This window comes from Alternaria ventricosa, assembly GCF_023758065.1.
Source record: "Alternaria ventricosa strain BMP 2768 chromosome Unknown scaffold_5, whole genome shotgun sequence".
Classification (NCBI taxonomy): Eukaryota; Fungi; Ascomycota; class Dothideomycetes; order Pleosporales; family Pleosporaceae; genus Alternaria; species Alternaria ventricosa.
Genome location: NW_026055685.1, coordinates 1,105,993 through 1,119,150, shown reverse-complemented (window position 1 = coordinate 1,119,150; position 13,158 = coordinate 1,105,993). Strand labels below are relative to the sequence as shown.

The following is a 13,158-nucleotide window of genomic DNA, read 5'->3' as shown; positions in this document are numbered from 1 at the left end:
TTCTGCCCTAACAAAGAAAGTCTCATTGCCGTTGAGCACAAGGAGAGAAGAATCATAGGGTGAAGGAGCTTAGTCGGTGATCCTCCAGCTGTCGAACCACTTGAGGTGTTTCCACTGGCTGCTGGGTCCGACCATGCCGAATGAGATGGCACGGAAGAGTACGTACAGGCCGATGATGATGGCATACAGAACGGCGAAGATGGCCCATTGTACCTGCTTGCTGAGCTTTCTTGTGGTGAAGTCGAGGCAGAAGCCCATGACGATGATGGCGAACCACAACGCGGGGTAGTAGTGGTGCACGTAGGTGACACGACCCATGGCGACGAACGGTGCGTAGTGAAGGGCCCAGCCGATGATGGGGTAGATACCGGCGTAGTGGATCTGGTCGATCTCTGATTGCTTGAGATCGTTGTACCCACGTTGCCAGCGCACCAGGTAGAAGACGACGAGGAGACCGAAGATGCCTAGCGAAGCGGTGCTGCCCCAGTAGACGAAGGGGTTACCGAGGAGGAAGTACTTGACGACTGTGATTTTGTGAGTGGGATTTCTGAAGTGGAACAAGAGAAGTGCTTACTGTCGTCGTTCCAGCCGCACATGCGGAGACCGACGTGCAGGATTGGCCATTGCCAGAAGCTGGATGCGAGGTCGTCTTGCTTGTCAGGGTCGGGAACAAGCGCGTTGTTGGATGTCATCATGGCAACGTTGAGATGAATAAAGTCCTGCAAGAAGGGTGACTTGTAGTCGCCAGGGTTGCCCGGGGGTAGTCTCTCGTTGGTGTGGCTCTCGATGTTCCAGTGCGTGTAGACATCACGAGGATTGTTCTTCTTGACGCAAGTTGTCTCGATCTGCTTGAATCCCCATTGAGGAAGGTTGACATTGCCAGCGCGGAGGTAGCAGCCCAGATCCTTGTGTTTCAGACGGAAGGCGGTAGTGAGTGTCCGGAGCTTGGAGTAATCCCTTGAAGCAGCGTCGCGAACAACTTCAACAACCCAGTGGTCCTTGGTATCACCAACGGTAGTGTTGCCGTAGCAGGAAACTTCCCAATCACTCTTTGTAACGGGGGCGGCGACTTGGTGCGAGTGGAGGTTACGGCCGGTCTGGGCGTGGATGAGACGGATAACGTCACCGTTTCCAGGGTAGCGGAGCTCCTCATCGGGCTTGTAATCGACTTCGTGGCGGTTAGGGTAGAAGAACCAGTCGTTGTTGGCATCCTTGTGGTGGTAGCAAGTGATCTGTTGCTGTTGGGAGCCTTCAGGGTAGGTCTGCACGTGAGAGTGAAGCAGTCCACCTCCGTATCCCATGTTCTTCAGAGTCGTGCGAGAGCCGTATGCGATCTCAAGAGGGCTGTTCTTGCCAACTTCGGTTCCTCGCAGATTGGCCTGGAACAGGGAGCTCATTTGTGCGTCGCCGGGGCCGCTGTTTTCGAGGATTATGAAGTGGAGGTAGAAGGAGAACATGTAGACGGCGAGGGGAATGAGAATCAAGCCGAAGACTCGAAAAGCGACGTGGGTGACTAGCTCAACCTGTATACGTTAGTTTAATTTGCTGTGACAGGGCAATTTCACGTACCTTGGGCATCTTCAGGTCTCCAAACTTGTGCCATAGGTCCTCAATGGTGTACAGTCCAACCAACGCTGTGACGAAGAATCCAACCCACTTGACGCTGCATACGCAACCAATGGAAACTCCGGTGAGCATAAGCCAGAGACCCCACTCAGGAGAGAACGGGTCATGTTGCTGACGATGGAACTTGGACCAGCAGAAGACGGTGGTGAAGGTGAAGCAGAGGAGCATAGAGTCGAGAAGGATGAAACGGCTGATGGTGGTGTACGAGTTCTCGCAGAGGACAGCCAACGTGACGAACCATACAACCGGACGGCGGAAGTTCAGCTCCTTAGCGGTAAAGTATGCCAGCGGAACGCAGACAGCGCCAAAAGCAGAGTTGAAGAGACGCATGAAGGTGTAGTCCAGCTCTGGGGGATATGTCTCCCCAGACTTGAATTCGAACGAACCATTGTATCCAGCGAGGTATCCAGACAGACCAACGAGCATCTTTCCGAGCGGTGGGTGGACATCGAAGTAGAACTCGCGCTTGAGGTAGTGTGAACCGAACTTGCCAAAGCTGCACCAAGTCAGAACTAGCCATGTACGTCTTGGATTTGGTATACTTACTGGGCTTCATCCCAGGTGACGATTGGCGAGAGGCCAATCTTGTACATGCGCGTGAAGAAGGCGAAGAAGGTGAAAATCAGAGGGGCCCAAATGAACTCGTATTCATCGAGGAAGGAGATGATGTTGAAAGGCTGAGGTGTGGTTAGCGAAAGGTCCCTGCAGCCACCAGAATATTGACAGCTCTGATGCCACTTGTGCAAGCCGGCGTACCTTGTCCTTGGATTTCTCCTTCTCTTGTACTTGTGCAGCGACTGGCGCGGAGGCCTGTGATTGTGCGGCTACATTTCTCCTCCGCAGCTCTTCCGCCTGTGCATCGGCGCCCGTGGTGCGCGCAGTTGATGCCATGGTGATGGAAGTCGGCGCTCTGGTCGACCTCAGATGTTGTTCGCGGAGTTGTCCAGAAGGGTGGAAGGGATTCGTGGCTTGAGGCTGGATTTGGTGGTGAACGGGTAGTCGGTACCGCGGAGCTTGCGCGACTACGCGGTGCAGTCGTGTCTAATGCGACTCGAGAGAAAGGTAATCAATTAAAAGTGGCCGTGGGCCGTAGAAGAAAACCCCAAACAAGTGAGAGCATAGGAAGGGAGCTCACGGGGAAGGAGCAATGCAAGAAAGTCGTGCGCTGCGGGATCGAGGAGGTGGGCTACCTGTTCCCGAATTAGACTTACGAGCAAAGGAAGCTAGAGCCCGGCCGCCGCATCAGGGCACGGAGAAGCGACACCTGTTCACATCTATCACGTGAAACCCACAATTCCATTCACCTGGCCCCAATCGTTCCGTCGCACTGGTAATCCGATGTGCAGCCGGCTAGGACGGGGAGGGGCACTAGGTCGATGCACGTCACCAAACCTTCACCACGGTAGCTTTCTGCACAAAAGATAATGGTTCCGTCTTCCTCGGAAGACGTATTTCTCTAGCCTACTCAACACATGTAACAAACGCCTCAAAAAATGCTACGCGCACTCTATCAACCCAAGAATGACGCTCGATAAGCCATTGGCTCGCAATATTGGAACATGCGCATCGCTTGTCGAGATGACGCAGATATATGGAGAAAATGCGGAATTGTCGATGTGTACACCGCGTGTACTCTAGTCCTCGTCCTGTCCAACTTGCTTGTACTTTCCGCTCGTACTGTCACCCTCGCCGTTGCCCTTTGTCCTCTTAACCATGTTGCTGATCCAGCCACCGATGCCTTCGCCGTTCTCAGTGTCAGCCTTGGCCATGTCCTTGTTGCCGCTCTCGATGTCAGGAGGGTCGATGTTGAGTCCGGGAATGGCCTCGTCTTGCCCGCGGCGTCCGCCTCGGATATCGAGCGATGGTACAGGAGAGCCGCGGCCTTCTCCGCTGAAAAGCGATTCGGCTTGCGCCAGGGTCTCCGGAGTGGGCATGACCGAGGTAGCGTCTCCGAACAGGGAGTTCATGTCTTCCAGGCGAACGTTGGCAGTCTCTGGGTAAATGAAATATACTAAGTCTTGTTAGTAGAATGCTCAACCCAAGTGTCAGCCAAAACCTACCGATAACGAAACTGGCAGCGCAGAAGAATGCGTGGATGAGGTACAATCGCCACTGGATGTGCTCCTGCAGTATCGGAGTCATCTCACCAACCAGCCAGTTGAAAGCCCAGTTGGTCGCGGTACTCAGACTGGCACCCTTTGCACGAATGCTGAGGGGCAGAATCTCCGGTGGGTACAACCACGGAATAGGACCCCATGAGTATCCGAATGCGGCGTTGTAAATCATGACGAATATGACGACCATGTTGGGTGTCCAAGAAGCTTGCAGGAACTGGAAGTAGGAAATGGCGGAGAGAGAGATCAGCATCATGAGGGCTCCAGAGAGCAGAATCTTCCGACGACCCAGCGAATCCACAATGTACCATGGTGGAATAGTGGAAAGCAGGTATGTGATGGCGTTGATACCAGTCATGAGAATAGCTTGGCGACCGTACCAGCCAGCCTCTTCGAAGACGAGCGGTGCATAGTACGAGATGACGTTGATGCCGTTGAGTTGCGCGAGGGCTTGGGCGGACATGGCAATGAAGACGCGTTTGGAGTATCGCGTGAACATGTCTTTGTATGATCGTTCACCTTCTTGACGCTGGAGCAGAACGTTCATCTTGATCTCTCGGTATTCATCTCGTGCTTTGGGGTTGTGAATATCGCCCTTTCCGTACAAATTGGCAATAACTACAATACCCTCTTCGTCGTGATCGTTGTCCAAGAGCCATCTGCATGTGTTAGTGAGATGCTTGGATTAGGAGTGTATAGCAAACCTTGGAGATTCGCAGATAAGCAAGCTTCCTGCGGCCAGAAGAAGACCCATGATGCACTGCATGAAGAGCGGAACTCTCCACGACCAGTCGTTCTTGATGTATGTGCAGAAGTAGTCGACCCACACACTGACTGCATAGCCTGTAATGTTGCCAGTGAATTCGATGCAGCCCATCTTTCCTCGGTTGTGGGGCGGCGAGATTTCGGACTGATATACGGGTACGATGGTAGATAGCGATCCGACTCCCAGACCGGCGATGACTCTGCCGAGAAGCATCATGGGGATACCGGTAGCGAAAGTCTGGAGAGCACCGCCGACGACGAAGATGAGGGAGCCGTACAAGATGGTCTTGCGTCTTCCGATCACATCACCGATACGGCCAACGACCAGCGAGGAAATAAAGGCACCAACTTCCAAGATAGCCACCATCGTACCGAGCTCGGCGGCGGAAGGCTGGTTGAAGTAGTCTTTGAAGTAGATACCGCTGTGATGCTATTAGACATGGCCAAGTACAGAGGGTGCGTAAGGGCGTACGTGATGATACCGGACATAACTCCCTGATCATAGCCGAACAGGAACACGCCTAACGAGACAAAGACACTGGTGAAGTAGCTGCTGCTGTTAGCTCTGAGCTTCCTGTCGTGGTATCCGCTCTACTCACATCAGCTTCTTTCCGTGTAACCCGTGAATACGGGAGGGCCCATCGTTGGGTGCCATGATGGAAGCGAGTATCTTCTCAGCCTTTGAGATTGTGCGTGGCCCAGGGTCGGGTATCTCGATGTCTTCGAGCCGGAGTTGGTGGGCGCCCTTTTCGTGGAGGTCTTGGGATGCAAAGCGCGCTCGCTTTTGCTTTTGGCGTGGCCGCGACGGGTTGCCGGCTTCGAGGTTGATGCGGAGGGGATCTTCTCGGTCAGCTAGCTGGTCGACAAGGTCACCAGTATCGCTCCAGACGGAGAGGTCCGAGTCGGACGATGGGGTGTCGAAGGAGGAGCGCGCGCTGTCCTTATCGTGGTCGTCGAGCAGATAAGCAGAGTCGTGGTCTCGGGGACGGGCCGAGCTCGAGAGGTTGTGGAGGGGGATGTTGGCAGGCCTCCTGGTGCTGTTGGAGTGGGACGGAATGGTGAAGGTCACAGGCTGTTGGGAGACAGCCCTCTTCTCCGAGAGATGGTGGTAGGAAGAACGAACGAGGCCACACGCGGCTGCTGGGGCACGTCACAGGGTCAAGCAGCCGAGACGAGGGATCTGGTAAGGCTAGCGCAAAGGCGGTGAGAACTCGGTCGCATTGGGCTACAATGGGGAAAAAGACAGTCACGACGATAGCGCCTGGTTGAGATCAGACGTCCACAGGTGCATGCGAACGTGTGAGCTCCCTGTTCGGGCTGCCTTGCCGTCATTTCTTGGCACCCATGTACACTCCTTCGCTGCTCGGTCCGACCATGTTGCGTATGGAGCCTGCTGGCGAGCGCGGCGTCTTCTGCACGATGATGTACACGCGCAGCAGAGGCTTTGTTTTTATCGCGGCTGCATCGCAATCGAGTGACAGCCATATGTCAGATCGCCATGTTCTCGCTACCACAATCTGGTGCCGTTGACCGGAGGCTTGAGACGGAGGCTTGATACCGGACATTAGATCCCGCGATGCAGCACACGACGTAGCCACGAGCTCTATACTACACCTACACTAGAGGTGCACCACCAACTTTACGCCATGTACGGGGCGGTGGAGGCGGGTCCCGAGGTCACGTTGGGGTCGTGGTGTCGACGATTGGAGCCCCGCGGGGAGACTGACTGCAAAGCGGAAAGATAGCCGCGATCAACTTCGATGTTGCACAACTCATGCGGTGTAGAAAAGAACACCGCCTAGTGGTAAAAACTTCATACAGATCACGAGACTCGATGCTATATAAGGAAAGAGACGCAGGGCCACATGGCAGTTTTCGTGCGGAGAAGCAACGTCGGCGGGCTTAGACGCGTTCTGTTCTTGCATCTTTCGCTTCGCACGTGAACGTGACAGCCCTGAAGTCTGCAGTGACTGGACGAGGTGAACACCAAGCAAAGAAACCGTCATTGCTTTACTGGAGACGCGAGTTAGCCGTATGACAGATCTCGACACGCTCTTATATATACCCAACGCGTTCGAGTGTTTGCAATCTCCCCAAAACGCTGTGGTGAAGCGACTATAATGCTAGCGTTAAACAAACATCAGTCAAATCCATCCTCGACGATACAGTAGACGCCGGAGACCCTCCTGACGTTTGCAAGCTGGGGCCTCGCTTCGAGTGCGAAACACCTAACTTTTACGGCCCCAGGCACATACCGCTGACCGCTGGTAGGCAAAGGAGGTTCGCAGGTCGACCGTGCTGCCGTAGAGTTGAACAACCGCAGGAACGTCCTCGTCGCCAAAGTCAAGCCATCAACTCAATAGATGAGCGCCCTTGTACCACCGGTAGAGTTGGGAGTTCTGCGTCATGCTGGGTATGACACGCCCAAGGCCCATGGCTTGCTCTGCCGCCAGATGCTCCGTGATCTGCGGCCCCTCGCTGCAAGGGGAAAGGCGCCGTGGGACTGATTGGCTGTGCAGACTCCAGTTTTGATTACCTGCCCAGATGTTTGTGTGGCAGCGTTCCTGTTTCTTGCTTCTGACAGAGGCCTAAGAAGGTGTTTAACTCAATTGCCAGGCATCCCTTCGCAGTAATCGACGTCGGATAACTCAATTGAAATTCAGCCTGCAGGGGGTTGGTTTAGCGCAGCACGCCCGCCCTGGTAACCAAACATTGAAAGCTCGCGGTCGGACCTGGCACTCGCTCGGCGCGCCTGATTGGATTTGGCTGAAGACCTGCTTGGCTTCGTGCATTGTTTCGAGGAAGCTTCCCAGCGGCCCCAGCCACAGCGCATCATTACACCTCTCACCACCACGACCACGACTACGACCGCTCCACGATTCGCTTTCACGTCGCTTGCCTATCCGCGCCGAACGCCCTCTCTTATCTGTCGCAGTGCGCACAACCCGATAACGAGCGCTCCACATAAAACCGCAAGGCTGAGGCTCACCTGCAGCTGTTGCTGCCGAAACGAAAAGCATGTCTAGATACGGAAAGGTATGCTGAGGACGACTGCACGCGGCGAGAAGGAAACTGACCATCTAGTTTGACGATTTCTGCCGCGACACAGGCTCAAACTGGAGCACATTACCTGTCTGCTATGTATGTTGCGTCCTACCACCCCTTTGCCCGTCCACCGCCCGCGAACGCGCCGCTAACCCCATGTTGCACAGCTCTTCAACCCAGCTTCGACAATAGACGATAATGGATGGCAAGATGGCTGCACTCTACAGGGCTTTCCCGTTGGTGGTGGTGAAAGACTGCACAATCTGGGTACGAGGCACATGCGCGCTTCAACGACATTCCGCTTACACACCTAGGCTCCATATTAATCTGCGGCATCGCAATCCTCGCCTCGCTGTTCTTGCTATGGAGATCGCAAAGAAAGAAGGCTGCTGTTGGGCGCAGAGAAATGCAGCTCTTCCTCCTCGGATACATCGTCATCTCCATCTGCGAGATCTTCACCATTGGCGGATTCCCCCTCAATTCCACTGTGCGCATTGTACGTACGCGATTCCAAGTATCCACCTGTAGTGTCTAATCTTCGTACAGGTATTTGTCGCTATCCACATCGCCGCAATCACTGCTACATCCTGGATCCTCATGCTCAACGGCGCCGTGGGCTACCAACTCCTTGACGATGGCACGGCAGTATCTATCGGTCTGCTCTTGATTTCGTCGATCGTAATCTTTATCGGTACCGGCTACATTGCTCTCGACACTGGACTCAGCTGGACAGGTTACTGGGACGAGACGCGCTTTTTGCCCAACCAGGCCTATGCGCTATACACCCTCTACCAGCTCGTCCCGTTGGTCTTCATCGTCATCTTCTTCCTCCTGGAAGCTTTCCTGGTGCTGCGCGTACTCGGCGAGCGCAAGCCAATGCGTAAGGAATCGTCAACATTCTGTACAAAGCACCCACTAACTTCCTCTCAGTCTACCTCCTCGCAGCAGGCCTTCTATTCGCCATCGGTCAAATCTTCCAATACGTCATCAGCGTCCACATCTGCAACGGCACCGACGGCAAGATCAACGGAGGTCTATTCTCGACCCTCTTCACCCTCCTATCGGTAGTAATGATTTGGGTGTTCTGGTCGAGCATCACCGAAGATGACTGGCCCATGCCAACTGTCGCTGGCTCGGGCGCATATAATTAGGAACGAAGTGGTAATCTCGGGGGTGTACAGGCAACGGCGTAATGTTCTTATGATGGCTTTTGCCCGGCATAGCGTATACCATTTTGGGGCTCTTTGGACGCATTTGATGCGTCATGCTGATCAGTGCTACGATATACATAATGTTTGCTGAATGGAATTATTTGATGTTCAGAAATTGTCTCCAAATGCGAAAACGTGAGAGCTGGACGAACTGACTGGGTATATTGATAATCTATCGCTCGTCGCAAGATATATACACATCTAAGCATCTACCACAGAACTACTTCATCCAGTCATTTCAGTATCCCCATTGCTCGCGTCAGCCGCCGCAACACCAGGATCTAATCTACCCAAGCAGCCCGGACAATTATGTAGCACCATATGCGCAAAGACATCGCAATCGATACAAAAGTGACTCTCACAAGTCCGACATTCATACCTCCCACTCTCACTAGCCTTTTGCGCTTCACTGTCTTCCTCGTCCCTCTTCGTGCCATTGACCTCGCCGTTTTGTTCAGCCTCAGTCCTCTGTCTGTTACTACTCGGTGGACTGCTAAAAGAGACCAGACAGCCCACACATTGCGTGCTACCCTTCTCTCGGGCGCGCGACCAGGAGACTGTGGACCAGTTGCGGAGAGGAAAAAGGTGGTGGTAAGACCGCGCGAGATGGGTGGACAGAAGGAGAGTGAGCTGGCATGACGGACATGTGATGGGTAAAGAGCAGACTTTTGCGCTGCAGCGAGAACACGTGTAGCCGCCCATGGTGAGATTGCCGTGACAGGCGCACATTGTTAGTTCGTCTTCTATGACTCGCGACGGGAAGCCCATCATCATGAGCGCTGCTGCGGACTCGGGGGCTTGTGGTGCTGCTGCTTCAACGGCGGGTGCCGAAGTACGGATTACGGGTGGTGTTGTGGTGGCGAGGAGGAGCTCTTTAAGCATTTCCTGGTCGGTTGCGATGGTGTATTCGGAGTCGTCGCCGGCGTTTGTCCGTGTTACGATTTCTGTGCAGATTTTAAGACGTGCGCCCATGCCGATGACGCTGACGCGAATTTTGTCTCGTACGCAGGCTTTGACTGTTTGGTGTATGTCTCCAGGGTCTAGACTCAACAAGCTGCCAAAGACGACGATGACCTCTCGTGTACCGTGACTTGGTGTGTGGTATAGCGTCGCTCTTGCCAGCTCCAGCGCATTCTGCAGACTGGGTGCGCCCTTGGGTTCTTTGCCATCGTCTTTACTCCTCAAGCCTTGTATCGCTGCGACGTGTTCGGCCGGGTTGCCTGAGAGCTCCGAGACTCGTATGCAGACGCCGTCGTGCATGCCGAGGACGCTCATCTGCGATATGGGGTTTTGCTCGAAGAATTCGCGGATATAGTCTTGCGTGTAGTTGATCATCGTGATGAAGCGGTTCGGTCGCATATCCTTTTCCATCATTGCCTCCGAGAGGTCAAGCACCAAGACGACATGACGGATGATTCCTCGCTGGAAGGGCTTCGTGTCTTTCCGGAGCCGCTTTCGTTTCCTCTCTTCTTCTCGTTCTTGCACGCTTAGTCCCATTGTATCGTCCTCTGCCAGTTGCGTCGTTTTTGCGACCGTCCGCGAGTCCTCTGTCTCCCATGCTTGCCGCTTTGGTGGTTCCTTTGCAGGCACCTCCGCTTTCCGCCTCTTGCCAGGTGCTGTGGATTGCGCGCGTGTGGTGGAGGGACCGCTCCTTGTGCCAATGTACTCGTCATCGGAGCCCTCCCCCTCGAAATCGTAGTCTGAATCGGCCATCGTATGCGCGTGAAATTGAGGTACGTCGAGGAGCCGTGGTGGGCGATGAATGTATGTGGCTGTATGGATGTGTGGAGTTCAGGTGGATGATGCGCGTGCATAGGCGGAAGCGTGTCTCACCCGTGATAGGCTAAACGCGCTCTCACGTTTTCTTCGCAAGGAAGCCGCGTATGGTTTACCCATATCATCTTGCCTTTTGTGTGGCAATTGTAGCATCTCAAACAAGTGTTCAGTCTCGTGACAGATCACGACCAAGCAGAGTGGTTTAGGGTCTGTTATTGCAGTCTTCACAAAAGATTCCTAGATCGCGCTCCAGGAGACGGATATCTCCACATGGAAATGCCGAAGACGACCCCGCGACCGACGCGAACGTGGGGCAAAGTCCCGACTCCACAATGCGCCATCTTGCATCAACACTCGCTGACGGCTTTATAAGCTTTGCTAGATCCCTGACTCCATGTTCGTACGTTCCTTCATACGCTGCACACGCACCGTTACTACTACCTCCAGGCCAGTTCTTGCTCTCAGACCACAGTCATTGTTACCTCCACTTCTCCGAATCAACTGCTTCAGCACAACAGTAAGGGCGATGTCGGCGTTTGAGCGATTAATCCGATTCGAGGATAAGGAGGGAATGACGCTGTATGGAAACTTAGAGAAAGAGGTGCCCACTAGGGAGCTTGAAGGAAGCAGTGTAGAGGTTTTGTCTGGGGACATCAAGAGTGGATTCAAGAAGACGGGAGAGAAAGCTACAGTGGGAAAGGTATACAATCCGTATTCAGAAGAGGTACACAAAGCAGGAAGAACTGACATCTAATAGCTCCTCAGCCCCGTCCCAACAACAAACATAATCCTCTGCGTGGGCCTGAACTACCGGCGCCATGCCGAAGAATGCAACCTTGCCATCCCCTCCAACCCAGCCATCTTCACCAAGCCCAGCGATGCCCTCGCGGGGCCCTTGGAAACCATTCCCGTTCATCCAGACTGCCAATCGCAACTCGACTATGAAGGCGAACTCACCCTAGTCATCTCAAAGGATTGCAAGAACATCGCCGCAAAAGACTATGCTGACTACCTCCTTGGCTATACCATCTCCAACGACGTTTCCGCCCGAAACTACCAACTCCCTGCTGGCGTATCAGGCGGCCAATTCGGCTACGCGAAATCGTTTGACAAGTTCGCTCCCGTAGGCCCGTGTATCGTGTCACCTAGCTTGATCCCTGATCCTCACAAGCTAAGGTACTGGACCAAGGTCAATGGCGAGAAGAGGCAGGAAACCGGGACGGATGATATGATCTTCAGTGTAGGCCAGATTCTGGAGCATCTGAGTCGCGGGACTACGTTGAGAGCTGGAACGGTGATTCTAACAGGTACACCGAGTGGTGTTGGGCTGTTCATGGATCCGAAGGGATTCTTGAAAGATGGGGATGAAGTTGAGGTGTATGTGGAGGGAATTGGGAGTATCGTCAATAAGATGAAATTTGAGTAACTGGAGAAGACGGAGTAAACGACTGTTCAATACAGGGGCTCATGGGCATAAATTCAAGAAGATTACGGATCTCTAGTTTGATTAAAGCATGCGTAGGCATAGTGTCAATACCCGTCTGCCTAAGATCGCGATCAGGGTCCAACAGACACACGTACCGTACGACTGCGAACTTACTCAGCCTCATCTGAAGCTCCCCACACCCTCCACCTCCTTCTAGACTGGTCAGGCAGCTCCAATTCATACCATGCAGGCGTACCAGGAACGTGTTCCTCCAACTGCCATCCCAGTATCTCTGCCACGCGCCGCAACCATATCTCGCGAATTATTCCGTACCGCGGTCCACCATCCGCTGGCTGCACAAGCTCAGCAGGTGCTGTCCCTACCTGTTCCGTGATCATCTCCTTGGCGAGTTCCCGCAGGCGATTCAGATGATAAGGTTCTATGTGGAAGACACTGAAAGTGTCATCCACAGCATACCAACCAACCTTGTGAATTTGGGCATCGATTTCTGCATCGTAGATAACAGCTTTGTGAATTAGCTCACTCATAGCGTTCCACATAAAATGTACGATAGCTTGCGACCATATTGTGTCTATGAACATGTCGAGCGTAAAATGACGTGGCACGTCTGGGCGCGATCCTGGATGGAAGACTGGCAGGGATGATTCCAAGAACAGGGTGCGTCGACATTTAGGGCACGTATTTGAGTGCGAATGGTTTGTGTCGATCCACTTTTTGAGACAGGTAAGACCGAAGATGTGCTGACAGGGCGTGCGTGTGGCTTTGTGCTCTTCATTGAATGCTTCATGGCAGATATCGCAGGCTTCTATGATGTCGAGATCCCTGAAGAACTTTTTTTTTGTCGGAAGTGGGGATCGTGGTGGGGTTGAGGTCATGATTTGGTGGTTCACTGGAGGTGTGGGCGAGGCCCGGGTTGAAGTTGAGGCGGGCTAGCTGGTGGCAGATGTTCTTAGCTAGCAACTGGTTGCTGTTTTACGTAGTCAAAAATGATAACGTGATATCTCCTGTAAGTTTTCATTCTATCCCTCCACGCATCAGCAGCAGCAGCACATGATTGTGGCGTACTTTAGTTGCTGGGATGGGATTTTATTGAGAACCACGAGTGTACTGAACACGGAACAGCTTCACTGCTCATCTATGATTGATAATGATTCAGGACTGATGTTTGAGTTCA

The 13,158-nt window shown here is 53.5% G+C and overlaps 5 protein-coding genes across 5 annotated transcripts; 2 read left to right on the top strand and 3 right to left on the bottom strand.

Annotated features, from left to right (window-relative positions):
* Positions 1-69: 69 nt before the first annotated feature.
* On the bottom strand, positions 70-2,517 carry J4E93_003746 (uncharacterized protein; the record flags this gene model as incomplete). Its single annotated transcript, XM_049341678.1, has 5 exons — positions 70-524; positions 575-1,523; positions 1,570-2,122; positions 2,173-2,303; positions 2,383-2,517. 5 exons carry the CDS (start codon positions 2,515-2,517, stop codon positions 70-72), a joined length of 2,223 nt encoding a protein of 740 aa, XP_049201183.1.
* A 743-nt stretch (positions 2,518-3,260) lies between these two features.
* On the bottom strand, positions 3,261-5,796 carry J4E93_003745 (uncharacterized protein; the record flags this gene model as incomplete). The annotated part of the gene is made up of 6 exons (XM_049341677.1): positions 3,261-3,637; positions 3,687-4,399; positions 4,445-4,927; positions 4,978-5,055; positions 5,105-5,536; positions 5,789-5,796. 6 exons carry the CDS (start codon positions 5,794-5,796, stop codon positions 3,261-3,263), a joined length of 2,091 nt encoding a protein of 696 aa, XP_049201182.1.
* Positions 5,797-7,523: 1,727 nt separating this feature from the next.
* On the top strand, positions 7,524-8,701 carry J4E93_003744 (uncharacterized protein; the record flags this gene model as incomplete). Its single annotated transcript, XM_049341676.1, has 6 exons — positions 7,524-7,541; positions 7,590-7,646; positions 7,718-7,817; positions 7,865-8,046; positions 8,097-8,430; positions 8,481-8,701. The coding sequence occupies 6 exons, from the start codon at positions 7,524-7,526 to the stop codon at positions 8,699-8,701; spliced, it is 912 nt and encodes a 303-aa protein (XP_049201181.1).
* Positions 8,702-8,986: 285 nt separating this feature from the next.
* Positions 8,987-10,474, bottom strand: J4E93_003743 (uncharacterized protein; the record flags this gene model as incomplete). The annotated part of the gene is made up of 1 exon (XM_049341675.1): positions 8,987-10,474. One exon carries the CDS (start codon positions 10,472-10,474, stop codon positions 8,987-8,989), a length of 1,488 nt encoding a protein of 495 aa, XP_049201180.1.
* A 589-nt stretch (positions 10,475-11,063) lies between these two features.
* On the top strand, positions 11,064-11,963 carry J4E93_003742 (uncharacterized protein; the record flags this gene model as incomplete). Its single annotated transcript, XM_049341674.1, has 2 exons — positions 11,064-11,237; positions 11,295-11,963. 2 exons carry the CDS (start codon positions 11,064-11,066, stop codon positions 11,961-11,963), a joined length of 843 nt encoding a protein of 280 aa, XP_049201179.1.
* Between the last annotated feature and the right edge of the window lie 1,195 nt (positions 11,964-13,158).